This window comes from Capra hircus, chromosome 12, assembly GCF_001704415.2.
Source record: "Capra hircus breed San Clemente chromosome 12, ASM170441v1, whole genome shotgun sequence".
Classification (NCBI taxonomy): domain Eukaryota; kingdom Metazoa; phylum Chordata; class Mammalia; order Artiodactyla; family Bovidae; genus Capra; species Capra hircus.
In genome coordinates, this window is record NC_030819.1 from 51,179,987 (window position 1) to 51,201,540 (window position 21,554).

General features: G+C 38.0%; 1 protein-coding gene across 3 annotated transcripts in view; it reads right to left on the minus strand.

Moving 5' to 3' along the window:
- Window positions 1-21,554, minus strand: part of ZDHHC20 (zinc finger DHHC-type containing 20) — a 58,973-nt gene that overhangs the window by 17,957 nt on the left and 19,462 nt on the right. For all 3 annotated transcript variants that reach the window (XM_018056551.1, XM_018056550.1, XM_013968175.2), the window contains exons 2-7: window positions 18,851-18,877; window positions 15,169-15,272; window positions 10,720-10,840; window positions 5,570-5,639; window positions 4,523-4,555; window positions 3,801-3,921 (exon numbers count right to left, since the gene is read on the minus strand). In XM_018056551.1, coding sequence (XP_017912040.1) covers window positions 3,801-3,921; window positions 4,523-4,555; window positions 5,570-5,639; window positions 10,720-10,840; window positions 15,169-15,272; window positions 18,851-18,877 — 476 coding nt within the window. The remainder of the gene's footprint in view (window positions 1-3,800; window positions 3,922-4,522; window positions 4,556-5,569; window positions 5,640-10,719; window positions 10,841-15,168; window positions 15,273-18,850; window positions 18,878-21,554) is intronic.

Here is a 21,554-nt window from a genome sequence, read left to right on the forward strand (position 1 = left end):
ACTGAGCGACTGAACTGAACTGATATATAGTATTAATATTTTAAACAATATTAATTCTTTCAATCCATGAGCACAGATTATTTTTCCATTTATTTGGGTCTTCTTCAGTTGCTGTCATCAATGACTAATACTTTACAGTGTATAGATCTTTCATCTTTTTGGTTAAAGTTATTCCAAGGTATTTTATTCTTTCTGATGCAGTTGTAAATGGGACTGTTTCCTTAACTTCTCTTTCTAAAAATTTATTAGTGTACACAGATGCAACTGATTTTTGTACATTGGTTTTGTATCATATGACTTCAATGAACTTGCTTATTAATTAGCTAACAGGTTTTTTTTTTTTTTTGGTAGAGTCTTTAGGATTTTCTAACATAGTATGTCCTCTGCCCACGGAGACATCTTTACTTCTTCCTTTCATTCTGGATGCATTTTATTTCTTTTTCTTGCCTAATTGCTCTGGCTAAGACCTTCCACACTATGTTGAATAAAAGTGGCAAGAGTGGGTATCCTGGTCTAGTTCCTGATATGAGAGGAAAGTTTTCAGCTTTTCACCACCGAGTATGATGTCAGCTGTAGGCTTGTCAGTATATGGCCATTAAACTGAGGTCCCCGCTATACTAATTTTGTTAACAGTTTTTACCATAAGTGGATCTTGAATTTTGTCAAATGCTTTTTCTGTATCTATTGAGATGATCATATAATTTTTATCCTTCATTTTGTTAATGGGGTGTATCACACATACTGCTCCACAGATGCTGAACCATCCTCACATCCCTGGAATAAATCTTACTTGAACAGGGTGCATGTGGTCCTTTTAATGTATTGTTGAATCTGGCTTGTTAATATTTTATTGAGGATTTAAAAAAATCTACGTTCAATGGGCATTTTAGGCTGCAATTTTCTTGTGGTGACCTCGTCTGGTTTTGGTATTAGGATAATATTGACCTTATAAAATGAGCCTGGAAGTGTTCTCTTGTCTACTTTTGGAAAGAGTGTGAGCTGGATCAGTGTAGGCTGTTCACCTGTGAAGCCAGAGGTCCTGGACTTTTGGAGGTTTTTGATTACTCAATCTCTTTACTATTAATCAGTCTATTCAGATTTTCTCTTCCTTCATGATTTGGTCTTGGTAGGCTGTCCGTTTCTAGAAATTTATCCATTTCTTCTGGGTTGTCCAATTATTTGGCATATAATTGTTCAGAGAAGTCCCTTTGACCCTTTGTATTTATCAGCTGTAACGTCTCCTCTTTCGAGTCCCCTCTTTCTTCTTCTTCTTGGTGAGACTAGCTGAAGGTCTCTCTATTCTTTAAGAAACCCAGCTCTTAGTTTTAGTTACCTAGTTTCTATTTCACTTATTTTCACTCTGATCTTTGTTATTTCCTCCCTTCTATGAACTTGCAGCTTTGTTCTTTTTCTAGTTCCTTGAGGTGTAAAGTTAGGTTATTTGAGATCCTTTCTTACTTCTTAACATAGGTTTATCTCTATGAAGTTCCCTCTTAGAACTGCTTCTGCTGCATCCCAGAACTCTTTTTTTATGTTGTATTTCCATTTTCATTTGTCTTAATAGTTTTTGATTCCTTCTTTGACCAAATGGTTGTTCAGCTGCATGTTGTTCAATCTAAATATATCTGTGAATTTTCCAGTTTATTTTTCTTAAAATTGATTTCCAGTTTCATACCATTGTGGTTAGAAAAGATGCTTGCTATCATTTCAATATTCCTAAAATGACAAGACACATTTTGTGACCTATCACAGAGGATGTCCCATGTGCACTTGAGAAGAACATGTATTCTGCTGCTTGTGGACGGAGTGCTCTGTCCATCAGGTCCCTCTGGACTAAAGCTTCATTTAAGTCTAATACTTCTTTATTTCATTTTTGTCTAATGATCCATCCACTGATCAAAGGCCCTTACTGTGATCTTGCTATTTCTCCCTTTACTTTCACCCTTTATTTCTGTCTACTGTCTTGCTCTTATTTCTCCCTTTACTTCTGTTAATATTTACTTTATATATTTACATGCTCATTTGTTGGGTGCACAAATAATCTTCTCTCGGATATCCACTAACTTCCTTCAAGTCTCACTCAAATCTAATCTTCTTATTGAGGTCTGCCGTGATCAATCTTTTTAGTACTATAACTTGCCCATTATACCCACCTGCCCCACACACTAGCTAAGTCCTTTACCCTGATCTACTTTTTTCCCATAGCATTTAGTTTCCAGTATATAACACAATTTCCTTATTTACTATGGTTACTGTGTGTTTAGTCCCTCTCAAAAGTAAGTTCTACGAAGACAGAATTCTTTGTCTGCTTTGTACATTGATATAACCAAAGTGCCTAGAACATATGTGCTTGGCACATAGTAACTGTTGAAGAATGAAGAGAAAAGCAGACTTAAGTTATTAGTCTTTCCCTACTCATCATGAATCTTAAAAAGTTTGACAATATTTACTTTTTCATTAACAAATCATTACATGCAAACACTGCTGAAGTTTCTGACAAAGAAATGTGACACTCTGTAATTTGGATTTCATTCATCTGGCACTGATTCAACCTTCACTTTATTTACCTAACTTCTCCAACCTCAGTTTACAACTCTGAAAGCTCGACAAATAAGAGCTCCTTCTGCATTAACTATATTTTCTTCTTCTCTTCAGCCTCAATGCTCCGAGCATCTGGATCCTAGCTGACTGGGGAGAGAGTGCCTCTCCCAGGGCTATCTGTTTCTTAAAAGAGACAGCAAGGAATGTACTTCTCAAACTATATACAAACTAATTGGTCCAGAGCCCACACTCCAAAACACCTCCGGTTACTTGGCTCGCACAGTCCAGTGGGCAATACTACCCGGCCCTACTCACAGCAAACAAGGGACTGCCTGGAGCCCCAGAGACCACTGAGGTTGCTCAAACTAGCTAACCCTATGTGCACTTAGCCTGCCTCACTGTGCCTCTCCCATGGACACTAGTGAAGGCTCTGGCCCTTGTGCCTTCGACTTCCTGAGCGACTCTGGTGCTTCCCCATGAGGGCCTGCAGAGTGTGGTGGGAACCCTCCCTTGGAACTAACAAGCTATCTTTTCAAAGGTTATCACCTCCTGATCTGTCAGTTTCACCACACCTGAATAAAAATAAAACCTACATTTTAAAATACCTTCATAGGGTTTTTAAGAAGAGTAAATACAAAAGCACCTTTTAACCACAATAACCCCCAAAATTAAAGACTTAAATGAAGGGAAAAAAAAATGCTAGAAGAAAAGTTGGATGAATATTTGTATAAATTTACAGTGACTAAAATAAAGCCAGAAATCATAATTTAAAAGTACTACTTTAAAAATATAAAACTGATTTAGTAAAAATAAAATGGAGTTATAAGACATCAATTAACATGGGAAAACATTTGCCACTCACAGTAGGAAAATGATTAATATCTATAGAGACAGGAAACAGATTAATGGTTACCTGAGGCTGGGAGTTTCAATTTTATTACTGTAAAAACTTCACTAAGTCTCATCAACTCAAAGAAAGGAACGCTTTCCCTAAAACTGATAGCCCATTGTTAGGAGTATGGTTGAAAACAGTCTGAATTACTAAAAGAAACTCACTATGTCCTGTGTAATACTCATTTATTCACAAATAAACATGTATATAGGAAGGGAACTTTTAACACCATTTGTCTTCTGAGCCATTATAAATTCTAACTAGTACAATTAAGTATTGTCTACTTATAATACAGAATGAAGGAATTATTCATGAAATACCATCTTAAAAATCTTAAATACATGTTTAAGTTAGAAAAAAGACTTACCGTCCAAAATTTTATGAAGTACTGTAAAACTGTTGTAGCCACGAAAAGGCAATATAACAGAGAGTAGAATAAAAAAAGCAGGAAGAATTTGTAATTAGAAAATCCCACACAGTTATTCACCCTAGAAGAATAAACAAAATCACACTGTAAAAACAAGACACACTTAGAGAAACAAAACTAGAATGGTGTCTGCCAGGGACTTTCGGGAGGGGAGTAGGGAGCTATTTAATGGGGACAGAGTATCAGTTTTGCAAGATGAACAGTTCTGGACACTAGTCGCAAAACAATGCGAACATGCTTAACACTGCTGAACTTGTACACTTAAAAATGGCCAAGGTGGTAAATTTATTGTTGTTGTTTTTTAAATCATGATGAAAACAAATAGGACATATCAAAAACCATTAAAGCATTATAACTATAAATGGTTCATCTGAGAAGAAAGGGGCAATGTCTTAATTGTGAACGTGTGTTTTAAATTAATTCTGTAAGAATTTGGAATTTCAATGTTAATTCTTATTGTACAATTTTTTGGGTTAATAACACCAGAATATATTTTTAAAGAAAGACATGTAAACAGAAACATAAAACTACATTAATCTTGATATCTATGAGTAATTAAATTGACCTTCAAAATTTAGGAACACTGAGATCAATCACTCGAAATAAATACCCTCCTTCCCACTTCCCCGCCTCATGTCATCTCCTCCGTGTTTTATACGTACCAAGGACAGTGATGGTCCATCTTAAGAATACACCTAAGAAACAAACGAGCAGAAGAAAATCCATATAAAAAATTCCACTAATTCTAATTTGATTTTCGTGTTTTTTGGACTTATTTCCCTTTCACATCTTACGAAAACCAACCCAGTAGAATTAGGTTAGAGATAATTTCTGTTATTTCACATAGGTAAGAGGCAGTGATTTTTCATACTGAGAATTGAGCTGAACGTGGCTGGCTGCCTTGAACTACATCAAGCAACACTGTAATAATACACAGATAAGATGCATATAGCACTTGGAACAGTAGATAGACGTAGTTTACAGAATCAGCTGAGGAAGACAAAAGGGAAAATTATTTTTAACACGTGCAAGTCATAAAAACACAACTTTGGAAATAAAACAGTGTTCAATGAATGGGCTTGTAGGTAGTCCATCTTCCCACAGATTTATTACAATTCTATCCCATGTATAAAAACCACTGTATTTTATAATCAGAAAAAAAAATCCCCACATTTGTCCCTCCATCAGTATATGCGATGGATATTTGCATAAAGTTAGACAATAAAAATCAAATGGCCTCCCTCACTAAAGTACAAGGACTCACTGGGATTCCCACACTAAGTCTTTCTTTCAACATACCACCGTCTCACAAGAGTGTAAGAGATAAAATCTTTCACATTTTAGGGGGAATAACTTCACAAGTGGTAACTGAAAGTAATATTTTTGTGGTTTGTTAGGTTTTAATACCAACATTAATAATAAAAGCAAGAAAACTGTCATGGTCTTTTTAACTCAGGAAATAAAGTTTATCTTTCTCATGGAGGTAGTACTTACTTGCTCATCAATATTACATTTAAATATAAGCAGAAGTAGTACACATACTTAAAGATCTAAGTGGTGCAGGAACTGTCATCTGAGGTGACTCCTGTCAGCTCTGCACACAGAGCAGTACCAGGAGCCGAGGCAGTGTCCTGGGCAAGTTTCTCCCCCTGTCCTCCCCACACTAGTTCCAGTCCTGGGTTGAATGACAGCCAACAAGGAGCACTTACATGTCACATGCTGAGCAGTGATGCGCACGGTCAGGCTTAATCAGCTGACATCTTTCACAATATCTGACGGCTACATTTAAGAATTAAAAGGAAGTTGTTGAAGGATATATGTTTTAGAGTTAATACGACTATAAAATTTGCTTTTTTTTTCTTTCTGTGACTATCATTAAATTTATTGAGCACATCTGTTCTTAGTTCTCATTTTATTAACACCGAAATGGATTCTCCTCCAGCACATTTGAGATCAAGTTCAACTCTGGGAAACTGACAACTGATAATTTAAAAAATAATACCAATAACTAAACAGACTTTTTGAAAAGATTTTTGAAGAGTCTTAGATGATGGAATAGACAGAAAAACTGAAATAAACACAGCAATCAGAAAAACTGCAGTTTCCAGGGTGTTTGCCAGAAGAATAATGTTGCCGGTGACAGAAATGAGCTTGATGGGTTGAGGGGGTGAGTACAGGAAGAGGGTTAGGTTGTTTTTTTTGCTCTTCAACAAGCATTCAGAGTCTCTACTCTGAGATAAACACTGCTTCATGCTGAGAATATACAGTTGAACACAATAGACTTCCCTCCTGCCCCCAAGGTGTTAGGTTTTGTCTGGCTTGAATTTGGACAACAGGTCACTCAGGAACCACTGTCCTTTGGAAGCTGGAGGAAGTACAAGAATGGAGCTCGAGTGGGCACACACGCCAAGGTGAATGCGAAGCCCTGACAGTCTCCAGGGGCCCTGGGGGAGGGCTGGGCAGTGCCCTTCTGAAACCCTCACTCCTAGACATGGTAAATGTGTGGCCCCAAGTGCAGCTGTCATCCCCTGCCGCCTAACAAGTGAGCGCTAGGGTGACCACAGCCTTGAGTCTGCTAACTCATATGAAAAAAAAAAAGGTTTAACTCAGTCCTGAAAACAATTCAGAAAACAAATTATTTGAGACACAGTAAACTAAACACCACAATATTGTGGCGTCAGACTCCCATGGCTGAAAACAGCTGAAGGAACTACATGAATAGAACAAAAGCACCTTGTGAGGCCGGGTTAAAAAGTGTAGGAGGAAGAATAAACATTCAAGAATGCAAAAACAACTAGAACAGAAAAGCACAAAGAAGAAAGTGTTTTAAGCAGCTAGACTGACAAAAAGCAACTAAGCTTGGTTAGGAAGAATGAAAGCCAGCTGCCTGGAACCTCCTGGAAAGGAAAAGAGGCCGGTGTGCAGACAAGTTACAAGGAGACCTGGAATCATTGGGAAGAGAAAACAGAGTCGCACTTGGAACACATCATAACCTAACCTTTGTGGCTGTTTTTAAGAGGAGATGTACTTTGAAGTACACCTGCAAGCAGAAGGAAGAAACCAGCTGGAAATGTTTAAGCAGCAAGATTATGCGCAGCAAACAGGGAGAAGGAAAGACAAAGGTCAGAGATCTCTATGCAAGTCTCACAGAAGACAAGAATGATGACACCAGAAGGAGAGGCCTGCGGACAGCTGAACATGGGCAGGGCAGCCCCAGGCCCAGAGGCAGCCAGACTCAGCTACCATGATTCACACTGGTTCTCTCCCACTTACTCCCTTGTGACCTTGATAGTAACTTACTTGCTAAAAGACTCAATTTCTGCTTTTGTCAAGTGCAAATAATATCAAGTGTATTGGACTATTGTGTAAATTAAAAAAAATATCTTCTAGAACTTATCAAATTCTCAGTAAAGCAATTATTATTGTTATGACAATATTATTTCTGACAAAACATGAAGTGAAGCTCTGCTGTTGCTAAGTCACTTCAGTCGTGTCCGACTCTGTGACCCCATAGACGGCAGCCCACCAGGCTCCCCTGTCCCTGGGATTCTCCAGGCAAGAACACTGGAGTGGGTTGCCATTTCCTTCTCCAATGCATGAAAGTGAAAAGTGAAAGTGAAGTCACTCAGTCGTGTCCGACTCAGCGACCCCATGGACTGCAGCCTACCAGGCTCCTCCATCCATGAGATTTTCTAGAATGGGAAAACTACTGAAGAGGAGAAAAGGGAGATTTTTCAAGTGTATATATAAGCAGGCATTACAGAGAACACCCAGGAACAGCTTCACCCCACAAATACCTACTGAATGCCTGGGGAAGGTGCTCACTGTGTTAGGACGACAGGCGGAGCTCCAGCTGCCAGAGCTGCAGGACCGAGTCAGGTTGTAGGACAACAGAGACAACCACCAGACAGCAAGCTGGGATCAACAAGGTAAGAAGCTGAGAAGTTTGGAGAAGACTGTAAAAATCACTTTTTGTTCACGTGAACAAATGGCTGAAGAAGTAGACAGCGAATTAAAATTTTAAAGTACTGACAGATTTAGAGAGGAGAAAACAATCATTTGAGGCAGACAAAAAGATGTGAAAATAAAGTGGGGAAGGAGAATTTTAGTAGAGCTGACCGGGTAACGGTGCAGGATGAGCCAGAGAGAAACACTGGCCATATCCAGACTGTGGACAGGGGAGTTTTAGGAAGACTCATTTTTGTTTCCTTAATAGATAAGACATCCACATGGTTCTGCTTCTGTTAGGCACATAGTTCAAAAAGCACAGGAAGGTATTTAGTGAAAGTCGCCACCCCTGCTGTGAAGGCAGCACCATCACATTCACTATCTCTGGTCTAGGAAAGGTCCACTTCATATAATGTGTGGTTCTATATTTTGTTTTTTAAAGGATGTATGGTATTATTTCCATAAAAAGGAAAAACTCCATGTTTGGGATTCTAAGCAGTAGAAATGCAGTATAAAACAGTGCTCAAGGGCAGAGACTGTCTGCGGTCAGAAGATAAGGCATGGATCCCAGACCTTGCCACTCAGGGACTTTAGGGACCTCACCTGTGTCACCCCTTCATCTCTAACATGGGGACAAGCGCAGTACTGTCTCAGGGTGGCTCTGAGGGGTAAATGATCACCATAAAGTGCCCAGCATAATTCTGGTGTAATAGTCAACGGATAAAGGGTATTATTCAGATTAGTAGAAAGCCATTATAATGAATGAAGAGTAATAAAGATTTAAGGGTAAAGATTTTACCTTAGTGGCTTTCAACTCTTTGGAGTTACTGCTCTGAAAATCAGATCTTGCTATGAACAGGCTACTTCAAGAAGTACCTAAAATTCTGTATATAATCTCAGAGCTTCATAAATCCTCTAGAATCTTGGTCTTGGGGTTAAAAACATCTAGGGAATTTCCTGACAGTCCAGAGGTTAGGACTCTGAGCTTTTATTTCAGGATGGTAGGGGACACGGGTTTGATCTCTGGTCATGGAACTAAGATCCTGCTATGCCTCCCAGCATGTACAAAAAGAAAAAAATGTCTAATCTATGGAACTACAACTACTAACAACTGCTGTGAACTAGACATTTTATAGTTAAACATAAGAAGGATTATTTTAAATTAGCTTTTATGTACTGAAAGTGTGTTACTATACACCAAGATCTGCACTCAGTGCTTGTCTCATTTATGAGTATCTCCGGAGATTTAGGTGCTAGCATTCTCATTTTAAAATGAGGAAACCAGGCTTAGAAAGTCTAAGTGATTCTCATGACACTAGTAACTAAAAAGCTGGGGTTTGATCTGAAATCCATGGTTTCATTCTACACAGTAATATATTGGTTGTGCAAAAGGACAGGCCAGGCACACCTGGTTTCATTGTGCATCACAGACTCTGCGTTTCTTCACAAACTGACAGCCTTTGGGGACCCTGCACTGAGCAACTAGACTGGTGCCATTTTCCCAACAGCATTTGCTCACTTTGTATCTCTGTGTTACATTTTGGTATTTCTCATAGTATTTCAAACTTCATGATTATTATATTTGTTATGGTGACCTGTGATCAATGACCTTTGATATTACTACTACGACTTGCTGAAGGCACAGATGATGGTAAGCATTTTTAGCAATAAGGTATTTTTAAATTAAGGTATGTACGTGTTTTTCTGACATTGTGCGATTGCACACTTGATAGGCTGCCCTACAGTGTAAGCATAACTCACACACGCACTGGGCAACCAAACAGTTCATGTGTCCCATGTTACTGCAAGACTCGCCATACTGCAGTGTCTGGAACTGAACCCACAGTATTCTCCAAAGGGTGCCTGTATTAAAAATGTGAAAACTTAAATGTTGGCCAAATATCCCCTCCTAAAATCTAACATGAATTTCAAATTTTCTTAAGTCAGCATATGTACAGAACTATACAAAGGAAAAAGCTCCATTTCCCCTTGGAGTTGAGCAGCATAGTGGGTTTCAGAGGCAGGACACCTTTCCCCACACTGTCTGTGTGACCTTTACCAATGTACTTCACCTCTGTTTCCTCATCTGTAAAGTGGACACGACAGCGACTCCCCACAGGGCTGGTGTGAAGCTCAGATGAGCTCATATGTGTAAAGGACTTAGATCAGACTGTCAGCTGTCAACATTATCTTGTATCTGAATGAATTAATGAGATATAGAATACATAATTTTAAACAACTTCCTACAATTAAGTAACCAGTTGGGCCATTCACAGACCCATCCCCCTCACAGGCCCAAGTGTCAGTGGTGCGCGAAGAGCAGAAGCATCCATGGCTTTGGAGCAGACAGTGGACTTCCAAGTCCGGCCCTCTGAGGGGTAGCTTTATAACCTTAACGAGCTTCTTCCCTTCTGTGGCTTTTATTTCTCCCCATTCTAGGTTAGCACATTCTTGCTTTTTTAAATATTACTCAGGGATGACAAAATATTCAAATTCAAACCAGGATTTCCAAATGACAGTTTACTAAAAATTGTAAATGAAATTTTTAGCCATGAAGGATGAGCTAGAAAAAAATGCAGAACAAGAGAGATCAACATTAAAGTGAACCACATAAAAAGTCTGTATCAAAGTAGACTTTGTATCTGAAATACCTGTATCTCAGGTAAATCTATCTCAAACACCTGAGACAGGTTTACCTGAGATAAAGACCTGTATTTCACATAAAGGTATACACCTGTATCTGAAACACTGTGTAAGATACAGAACACAGAGAAGTCTTGTTTCTCCAGATGCCATTTGTGACAACCACAATACCCACTTAGTAGTCAAATCATGCAAAGGTATTTTGGCAAAAATGACCACATTCTCACAATTCTTTGGAGAGGAAAAGTGTAAGCTTTGTTTTTCTTACTCTTTGAAGCCGATGTGGTGTAGATAGGTAAGTCCCTTGCTGCTCTTCTCAAAATTTCTTGTTGTCTTTCTTGGCTGAATTCCTTTTCGTAACGTTCCTTCTCAGAATTGGACAAGCAGAACTATAGAAGGAGAAATAACTATCAATTCTTTTCAATCCCGTGATTATTAACCATCATGCTCAGAAAAACAAGTTTTATCCAGAACAGAAAAAGACAAATATTTCCTTCTATAAAGGCAAAATTTTTCTTCAAATTTGTTTAGAAAGCTAATCAAGCACCTTTTACATGCCTTTGACAGAGTGAAAATATTTGCCCTCCATGCTAATGATGGCAAAGAACATGAAAATATTTTTGCATCTTTGTTTTTTACAGAAAAAATTAACTTTCCCCATCAAAAAGAGCTTAATATACATTTTGCGCTAGTAAAACATTTGCTGTTTGAAAGTGTCAAGAGATTTTGAATCTTTGGGAAGATGTTCAAAGACTCACTTGCTTGGGGGCAAATCACAGGCAGGGGTCCTGCTATTTTCTGGCCAAGTTTCTCCTGAGGACAACTTTTACTGCCTTTTTTTTTGTTTTTAAAACACTAACCAATCAGGGAACTTTCTCCAGAACTATTAAGGACTGTCATGGCAAGCACAGTCTCCTTTTCTTAAGGAGCAGTTCTTTTGTAGGGCTGTTTCCAGCTTCTATTTCTCAAGTTTTAATTCCCATATGGTGGGCAGCATTTTCCTACAAAGGACTTGTTTCATTGCTTCTTTCCATGTCATCCCTGTATCTCACAGACCTCAGTTTCACGACTCTATTTCATGTAACCAGGAGCTTTTACTACATTTCTCTTGGTGTTTATTTCATAGATTTCTTTTAAAAAACAAAGACTGGCCTGAGACCTGCTCTTGATCATGTTTCACACAATATTGTTCCTCAACTATTATTTACTTACAGGGTTTTGCTTGAAAAGGCCTAAGGAGTCCTAACTAGAGGTTCATCTTTTAAAGTTTGAGTATTTGGTCTACCTGCTAACTCAAGTAACAAAACCTGCCTACCCTCGATGACTTCATCAGTAACGGCACTGCCTCTTCTTTTACAAACGGGATAGCACAGCACAGATTGGGAGCCCTTGGGATAAGGAACCTGTGATCCCATGCATCTTAGGGAAATTTTCTAAGACTGCATAATTATTGGCAGAGCTGATAGAAAAACAAAAGTCCCTTGAGTTAGTTCTGCTCTATGATGTTTCTCCCTATGCTGCTAATATGAAAAGATATTTTTGCCTTTTACAGACTTGTTCCTCTAACCTAGACTAAAACACAGTGGCTGAGGCAACAGAAGAGTCCTTTTGGATCACCTAGCCTGGCTCCCACCACCAAGCCACAATGGCAAAAGCAATCACCCAATTACTTAGGAAGGACAAGAAGGAACTTGGACGTACAAACTGGACAGAAAAAATACCCACCATCTTAAAGCTGACTCTGGAGGTCACCTATCTAAACACCCAGGCACTTCTGAGATCCATCCCCTCCCAAACACTTTCAGGTACAGAACACTTCCCTACTCTGTAAGATGGCCCGCTCTCCTTTAAGAGAGCTGACTTGCTAGAAAGTTCTTCCCTGACAAGATACATCTCTGAAACACTCAAAATAGAGAATAAAGATCATATGAAGTGAAGTGAAAGTTGCTCAGTCGTGTCTGACTCTTTGCAACCCCATGGACTATACAGTCTATGGAATTCTCCAGGCCAGAATACTGGATTGGGTTGCTGTTCCCTCCTCCAGGAAACATCATATGGTATAATACTAAACACATACTTGGAAAAAAGATGCTCTAATCAAATTTTGCAGTTTCCCTGTAAAATCTGAACAGACTTCCCTGGCCTATTTCTAGGAAGGCCTCAAAATCATTACTTTTCCTTAGGAACTATGGTTAAGAATTATGAAAAGCTTAAACCAAATGAAAATATCAACAGACACCAGGATTTTAGATGAGGAATGGAACAAGATAAAACTTAAAATGAATTTAGACCTTTGAAATTATTAGTCTATTTTTCATTAAGTACTACTGAACAGAATTCAAACTATGAAATGTCATTATCTTAAACACAGTGTTCAGATGTTTCAATTTAAGTGTATGCTTGGTACTGTCCCGGATACCAGGGATTCAAAGATGAATAAAAATATAGCCTTTGCCTTCAAAAATACATTCCTATAGTCCAGTTACAAATGTTAAGAACAAATGACAAATTAGCAATTCTTTACCAGGTGTGATCAAAGCTCCCTCAGGAGGGGTGGGGGCTGTCCATGAATGTTTCTTGGAAGAAGAGGTACCTAAATTGGTTTAGAAAGATAAACAGGAATCGTCCAGGAAGGTAACACAGGAAAGAAAATCTTGGCAAAAGCAGCAGCATATGGAAAACACAAAGAGGCGAAAATGGTATATTGAGGTCTACATGCTACTTGAACACAGACTTCCAGGAAGAATTAGTGGAGATAAAGTCAGTGAGACTTCAGCTCCTGAGGGACTATACCCATGAAGCAAACAGACCCCTGGCAACGATGTGGGAGTGGATGGAAAGGCTTAGGTGCTGGGCTAAATGCTACCTGGGTGCAATATCATAAAAACAACAGCCAAAAAAAGGAAAAGTAGCAGTTAGATGGCACTTACTATATGCTTGCCACTCTTCTAAGCACTTTACATATAGCAGTAATTATATGCTATAAGTACAACTGATCATGTGTGTGTATGATCAATTTATTCAACCTATACAACAATCCAATAAGGTGTGTGCGACCGTCACCCTGACTTTACAGAGGATTGCTCAGAGGTCCAGGGCCGCAGCCCCAGGGCCCCGCAGCCAGAAGAGCAGAGGGAGGAGGCAGACGGAGCTTGCGCCTCTGCACTAGCCTGCTTCTCAAAAGTGACACCAACTGTTCTCCTTATTCTGTTTCCTGTAAAGACTATTTAGTTTTATACATGATATGTTCCCAACAGCCATCATTACATCATCTTTTTCAATTTAAGAGATTAAGGTATGGATGGCAGTTTGTAATTAAATTTAAGGGCCAACTAATTATTAGCAAATGCCTGAAGAATATATTTGAAGCAACAGTAAGTTTGATTAATGGTTTACATTATCCCTTAAAACAAAAGTGCCCAATAGAAACAATGGGCTAATGACCATTTGGCATCACCCATTACTGCTGACTGTACAGGCAGAACCCAGCAATTCTCCCGGGCACCTGCCCCAAAGAGTAACATGTTTGTGTGTGCTAGAATATGGACAGTAATTCTACACCCAAAATGCCCATCAACAGGAGGCCAGGTAAGTAAACTGTGTCCCGTAAGCACAATGGAGGATTGAGCCACAACTACATACAACAGCATGGAAGAATCACACACAAGGAGAAAGTTCATGAAAGGCACGCAAGCAGGAGGCTCATGGGATGCCAGGCACGTTCTGCTTCTGGAACTGGGTGCTGGTTACTCACATGTGCTCAGTTCATGAAAACTCATTCATACATTTACAGTGTATACAGTTTCTGCATATATGTTCTTCTACAGAAAGTTAAATGGAAGTTGATGTCTTTAAACCTATGTCTGTAATTTTTAATGCATTTTGATGAATTTAATAAAAAAGGAAGGAACTATATTATTATGTCATCTAATATTTGAGTGCTAACCATAAGGCAGGCCCAATGTTAAAAGCTTTCCATGAATGAATCTCATTTACTCCTCACAAACATCCTATGGGGATGGAATGACTGCTGGCTCCACCTTCCTTGGATTCATTAAAAAACGTGTTAGAGCAGAAGATCAAACTCAGACAAGTCTAACTCTGTGGAGAGTGTGTCCTTCTCCATCCAGCGTGTCCTTCTCTATCTAGTGTGTTCTGCTTTATCTAGCTATGCTGAACTTGAACTGAAGAGAATCCAGTTGGCTGTATCAGCTGAAAGGGACACAACAATCTTCAGTTTTATTCCACATACGTGTATACTTATGTTATTTCCAAGTGAAACCTCCAAGTAGAAAAAACACTAGCCACACTAGGTGTCACAAGCAACAGCACAATCAAAACACTTTATTTACTTGCAGCTTATTTGTTCAGGCCTGAGAAAAAAAATAAGTGTTAAGAGAGTTCCTAAAAATAAACTCTATTTTCCTAACTCAATTCCATCCCGTAAGATTTTTCACTCCAGTGACATAAAGTACGTCTTTAAAAAAACCCAGCATGGCACAGCTAAACCGTAGTGCCATCACAAATCTTTTACAAAGGACATCAGTGGGCTGTGTCTGAGAGGCTGACGACTCAAACTCACAATGTAGTTACCGAGCAGTTTATGAATGGAAACAGAACAAACGCATCATGTAATAGAGTTTCAACAAAGGTAACACAGGGAAAACAATTCCATCATCAGTGAAAGCATTTGGTAATTTACCAGCATTAAATTTACCTCTTTGGAGGGGGAAGCGGGAGATGTGAAAATTGTCATCCAATAGGACCATACAAACATAACAAAGAACAGATGGAAAGCCACAAGGTAAACAACGGCCTTTCCTGGTAAATAAAAACAAACAACATTTCATTGAATCCAGGTGAAAACAGGAAAAAACATCACATATTAAAACACAGTATTTAGAGTCAGGAGGCTCAATCCAATAAAAAATTTAATTAAAACATACTGAAAACATCAAATATATACACTCTTTTATCTGCATGATGTAATATTACAGATATGCAAAAACACTCTGTTCTTGCATTTAAGGGTTATCGGCCTGGTTTATAAGTAAAGATTTGATTTTATTAAGTTGCTGAAGGTTTAAGCTGAAATCTCCTTCAAAAGGACTTCCTAAAAGTTATATTTTAAGTGAATTAAAAATTATTTAAGATAGATTCCATCACTATGAACATTAAATCCAAGGAATTATAACACTGAAAATAACTCAATTCCTGGATTGTTCACGAAAGTTATCCTAAATTTAATTGTCCTTTTCAACACAGGGTAATGAAAAAGTTTAGCCACTTTGAATTTTTCCCGTAAGTGTTTCCTAAGTGGATTAGTGTAACATTCCAACATCATTAACTCACTGATATAACTAAAAACTTTTTGCTGTGTTCTGTAGTTTTTCTATCTGTAAGATAGAAAGAAGCAAGAACTATCTATCAAGTGCTTAAATCCTTTTTCAGTTTGGATAGAGTTCAGATCAAATGTTACTTTTTCCAAAAGGTACTTTTTTCAAATGTTACTTTTTCCATTATTTTCAGAATTTCTCCCCCCTTCATATTATTCTTCCCAAATGATTTACTCTGACTTCAATTAAAGCACTTTAAATGAGTTTAATTTAGCTGCCTAACACTGATGAGTGAATAAATGGAAAACACTTAGAACAGTGTCTGACACGCAATAAATCTTCAGTGAATATTGGCTATCGTCATCACTGCTATCCAAGCATATCAATTCCTTCTTCTCAAAATCTGTGTTTTTCTGTGCATTCCCTATTTTAGTGTTTCCCAAGTTTATAGACTGATCCGAGTTTTCACTGGTCTGCAGTTAAATGAGAAACACTGAGAACAATGCAGTGAAGTTTTTAATAAAGCTAACGTATTCAATTTGAACAACTGTCCTTCTTTTGCCCTGAGGTTATTCTTCCTTAAGTTTTTGGATTTAAAAAAATGCTTTTAAATAAAATGATAAAAAATTGACCCCAACTTGCTGAACCCCAACATTTCTTTCTGCAATTACACTGGTCCACGGTGGTTTAACAGAACAGAAGCCTAAGTCACACTGGTGATCGAAACAGGAAGCCAGGGCTCGAGGACTCCTCAGTACACAGCTGGCTAGTCTCACAAAATGCGTACTTTACTTTCTAGCTCCCAAGATCTGTGTCAAAGTAAACATCTCAGTCTTCTCACTGCCAGTGCCCCAGTTCCTCGACTGCTGCTCATCTCATCTGGGTCACTGCACAAGCCAGCAGGTGTCCTCGCCTCCACTCTGGTTCCTGGTCCATCTCAACGGTCAGTGAAGAACATGTGGCTCAGAGTTTCTTCTGCCCACTGGCTGTGAAACTCCTAAGAGCTCCACCTACATGACTAACAAATGCATGCTAAAACTCTGGAGTTTCCTAGTAACCGTATTTAACCGAAGCGCCTCAATCAGCCCTTCCTCATGCTGAAAGTCTCCGAGGAGACAACTGTACCCCTTACTTATAACCCTCACGATGGTCTTGTAGGTATCCTTTCAGTTTACAAATGTAAAAGCAAAGGCTCAGAGAATTTCTTACCGTGCCCAGTGTCACTTACTGACTAAATGATAAAGCCAGAATTCAAACCCTGTATATGCCTGATAAAAATCCAAGGTCTTTCCCACTATGTCATATCTAAAATTATCCTTTCCACTTCTCTAACTATTATCTTAGAGTCACTCCTACTTCAGAGACAGCTGAGTCCCACATGAAGTCCTAACCACAACTTCCTTCTATTTGCAAATACGCTTTCTTTTCATAATCACAAATATTGTCTTCCTCATTGAAAACTCCGGTTCCTCAAAACTCTGCATTCTCTACCACTTCAGCTCCCTCTAGGCTAAACCCTATGGTCTAACCAATGGATTTGATATCATTCCTCCTTTTTTTTTTCCTTTGGGACAAAATGCTAGATCTCAGCCTCCTATTATTATACAAACACGGAAGTCCTTTCTTTACCAAGTCTGCAATTTTATCTTCACCTAACTCACTTCACTTATTTATATTATTGCCGGGCTCCCATATTCAATCAAGTTTATCAATCCTCATCTATATATTATTGTAGAGCTTTCAGATAAATGGTAACCTTGAGGTTACTTTAAACTTCTTAATCATTTAGTTACTTACAACTAAGGCTAGAACTCTTTAACACTGTTAAACATTTAATATTTCTTTAGAATATTTCTGCTCTCCATAAGAACAAAAACAAATAGTTTTTCCCTTTAAAAAATCTTTACTTTGAGATAAAGAAATAAAAGCTTAAATAAATCTTTTAGTATACTGCTTGGAATATAGTAAGTACTTAATAGATGGTAACTATCAAATTATAATATAAATAATAACAGGAAATATTGTTTTTAAATAAGGTCAAATTAATGGGATTACTAATAATCCCATATATATGCTAAATATTGTTTATAAGTAATACTTAAAGTAAAAGTTTAAATTAAATCAAAGCTGAAAGAAAAAACTAAATCTATAAATCAAAAAAGTCTGACTCAAAAATCACCTGTAACTGAATTAAAAAAAACAAATAAGCAAGCAAAAAAACTTCACCAAAAGACTCTTTGAAAGATACGGGGGAAACAGCCCCCTGAAATAATGATTCAAGTAACAGTTCTTTTATAAGAACTTCAGAAATTCTCTACTTTCTGTACCTGTGCTTTCAACATAGAGGAAATAGTTTTAAGCAAGAAAAACAAGCCTATCGAGATTGTCTCTACTTATTCTGTTACTGAGAAACTAGACCCCAAGTCAACTTGAGACTTATATGCTTAAGGTCTTCTATTTTCAACAATAAGAATATTTATTAATAATTTCTAGGAAATTCCTGGTGGTCCAGTGGTTAGGACTCCCTGCTTCCACTGTAGGAGGACATGGGTTCAATTCCTGATCAGGGAACTAAGATCCCTCATATTGCACAGCAAGGCCAAAAAACATTTTTTGTTAATAATAATAATTTCTAACTATTCTGTTTCAGAAACTTTGATTTTTGTATCTCAAATCCAATTTTACTTTTGAAATTTGATATCAAAGGACATAAAACTTTCTTTTATTTCAATGAAATTTTGAGTCATGATTCTTCTCTCTAGACACTGTTTCCTTGACTAGTCATAAAAACTTTAATTCTCTTTCAAAATGAAACAGTACTATTAATTTACAAATTCAGTCTGGTCATTTAATTATTACATGACTATGAGTGGTAAAGTACTATTTTAAACAAAAGGAGAAACAAGAGAACAAACAAAACAAACCAATAAAATTTAAACTTTAAGAATGTATATTTTCTTTCTGAAGACCAAAACAAACAGTCATCACTAAAATAACAAGTATATGGGTTGCAATTAAGACACTATGTCATCTACTTGAGACTAAAAATTAAAAGTGCCTTACCGTTTTCTCCATTTCCAGAAAGTGTAACTAGAAGAAAACACAGGGAATAAATATACTTTAAACACTTGTTTATAAACTTTATTTCAAGTTGACTATTCATCTTAATATCATTTTTATAAACATAAAATTTAGTTATAAGATGTAAACACTAATGCAAATTCAGAATTGTACACTCAAAAAAACCCTGAAAAACTAAAATTCAGATTCTTCATCATTAACACTGCAATCAGATTCAAATTTTTCTTCAGACCATTGTCAGTTTTAAGTATGTCAATATGATTATAGCTATGTTTTCTTTCGCTCTTTTCTTAATGCTGCCTACATAAAAGGATTTTCCTCTATGGCACTCAGGAACAGAGGAACTTACCCCTGCAGGGGGTAAGCATGTTTTCTCTTTCTAGTTTTTAAAACCCTGAGAACAGCTATTTATTCCCCTCTCTGGACAGTCCAGAGGCCTCTGGGTACTATAGATTCTACTACTTCAGTCTCTTCAAATACCCCACCCCCTCTCATTTCTCCTATTGCCTTCTTTCAGGACTTTCTCAAATGCAATGGCTTAAAGCTACTCTCTACCGTAAGTTTGACACATCCTCACTACCAGCAAATCTAAAGATCGAATACGCTTCAACACCCCCGGTCACTTTACAGAAAGAAGTCCAAAGTCTTCAGAGTAGCAAACATTTATGCCCTCTGTGATCTACAATCTGATGTTTCTGAGGGATACGGATAAAAATCTGAACAAGTGCAAGGGCTTATATTCTACACAGAAGAGTCATCACTAACATGGCAATTCTCCTGAGGCTAATCTCATAAATTTAGTGTCACCTCAGTGAAAATACTTTTATTTTTTTAACCAGTTAGATCTCAAAGTTCATTTGTGGAAAAATAAACTTACATAATGAGGTAGGAAATTCTGGAAGAGATGAATAATTAAGTAGTAGTCATGCTAAATAATAGGGCACAGTATTATAAAAATACTACAAATGCTCTAAGTATTAAAAAACAGTTGTACCAGCTCACGAATAAATATATCAGTAGAACAGAACAGAAAACTCCAAAATGGTTGCTGTTCAGTTCCTAAGCCCAACTCTTTGCATACTCATGGACCGCAGCATACCAGGCTTCCCTGTCATTCACTATCTCCTGGAGCTGGACCCAAATACATGTAAGGATTTACTATGATAAATATGGGATTTCAAATCAGTGTGAATAGAGCCAATAAGTAGCATCAGGATACAGGTAGCCATGTGGGAATACCACTGAGACTCACAACACGATAAACCCCAAATGTATATCAAAGACAAATGCAAAAAATAAAACAAAATCATGGGTATACTAGATGAAACAGGAGAAATCTAAAAATATATACACTTTTGGAGCTGAGTAGGTGTTTCAGTTTATGACATGAAACATAGAAGCCACAGGAAAATATCAATACATTTGATTTTATAAAAGTAAATGCTTGAAAAAAATCAGTGAAAAGCAAGGAAAAAATAGTCACAACTCTTACTATAGACTAAAAACTAATTTCTCTATTTAAAAGAGTACCTACAAATGAGTAAGAATTTGTTTAAAAAAAAAACAAAACTACTTTTTCACAGAAAAGGAAATACAGACATCTCAAACATAAAAAAGATGGTCAACCTCATTCATAACAGAAATCCAAAGTAAAACTACAGGAGGATAACATTTTTAATCATCACATTAGTGAAAATCAAAAGCTGGCAGCCTACTTGTGATCACACTGTCAAAGCAGAGTTCTGGTTTTAACTGCATCTGGCTGACAGCATCTGGTCTGCCTCATCCAACTCCCCCCTGAGACAGACACGCAACTACAGGACTGAAAAGAGCTGCCTCACCCCAAAGCTGGACAAACCCAGACTGAGCAGAGCTTACTTCTCCCGGAGGGCTCTCTTGACCCCAAGAGCCGGCTAAACACATCTCCTAGGCACACAATCCTATGGCACTCTAAAATTCCCTTATCATAATACCACTGACACTGGTGCGCAATTTCTAGTCTGCAGCTCCTTCCAGATTTCTCTTAGAGGAAAGGACATGACTGAGTGATCAGCACCTGGCACAGGGTGGTGTGGAGACAGCCCTCAGTATCTGCTAGCTGCCCACCGATTACACAGACAGAAGCTGTCTGCAGAGCCTCTAGCCTCACACAGGCATGTTCCATTTTCCAAGGATCCCAATACAGGTGAAAAAATTCTTCTGATAATAAATCCACAATTACAAAAACATTACATATACCTAAATGGTTACATGTGCCTTTTAAAGGTATAATCAATGTTTTTTACTCAATCATGTCAGTGACCACATATAATTTCATTTGCAGATAATATTAATCTAAACTTAAGATTGTGAACATGAGAGCTGTCACATGCCCTTTTCCACTTAACAGCCCCCCTTTCTCATCTACGGCTTCCGTGGTGGCTCAGATGATAAAGAATTCACCTTTAATGCAAGAGAGCCGAGTTCGATCCCTGGGTTGGGAAGAAGGGAATGTTTAGCCACTCCAGTATTCTCTCCTGGAGAATCCCACAGACAGAGGAGCCTGGCGGGCTATAGTCCATGGGGTTGCAGAGTCAGACATGGTTGAGTGACTAACATCCTTTCTTGCCTGCTGCTGCTGCTGCTGCTAAGTCGCTTCTGTCATGTCCGACTCTCTGCGACCACACAGACGGCAGCCCACCAGGCT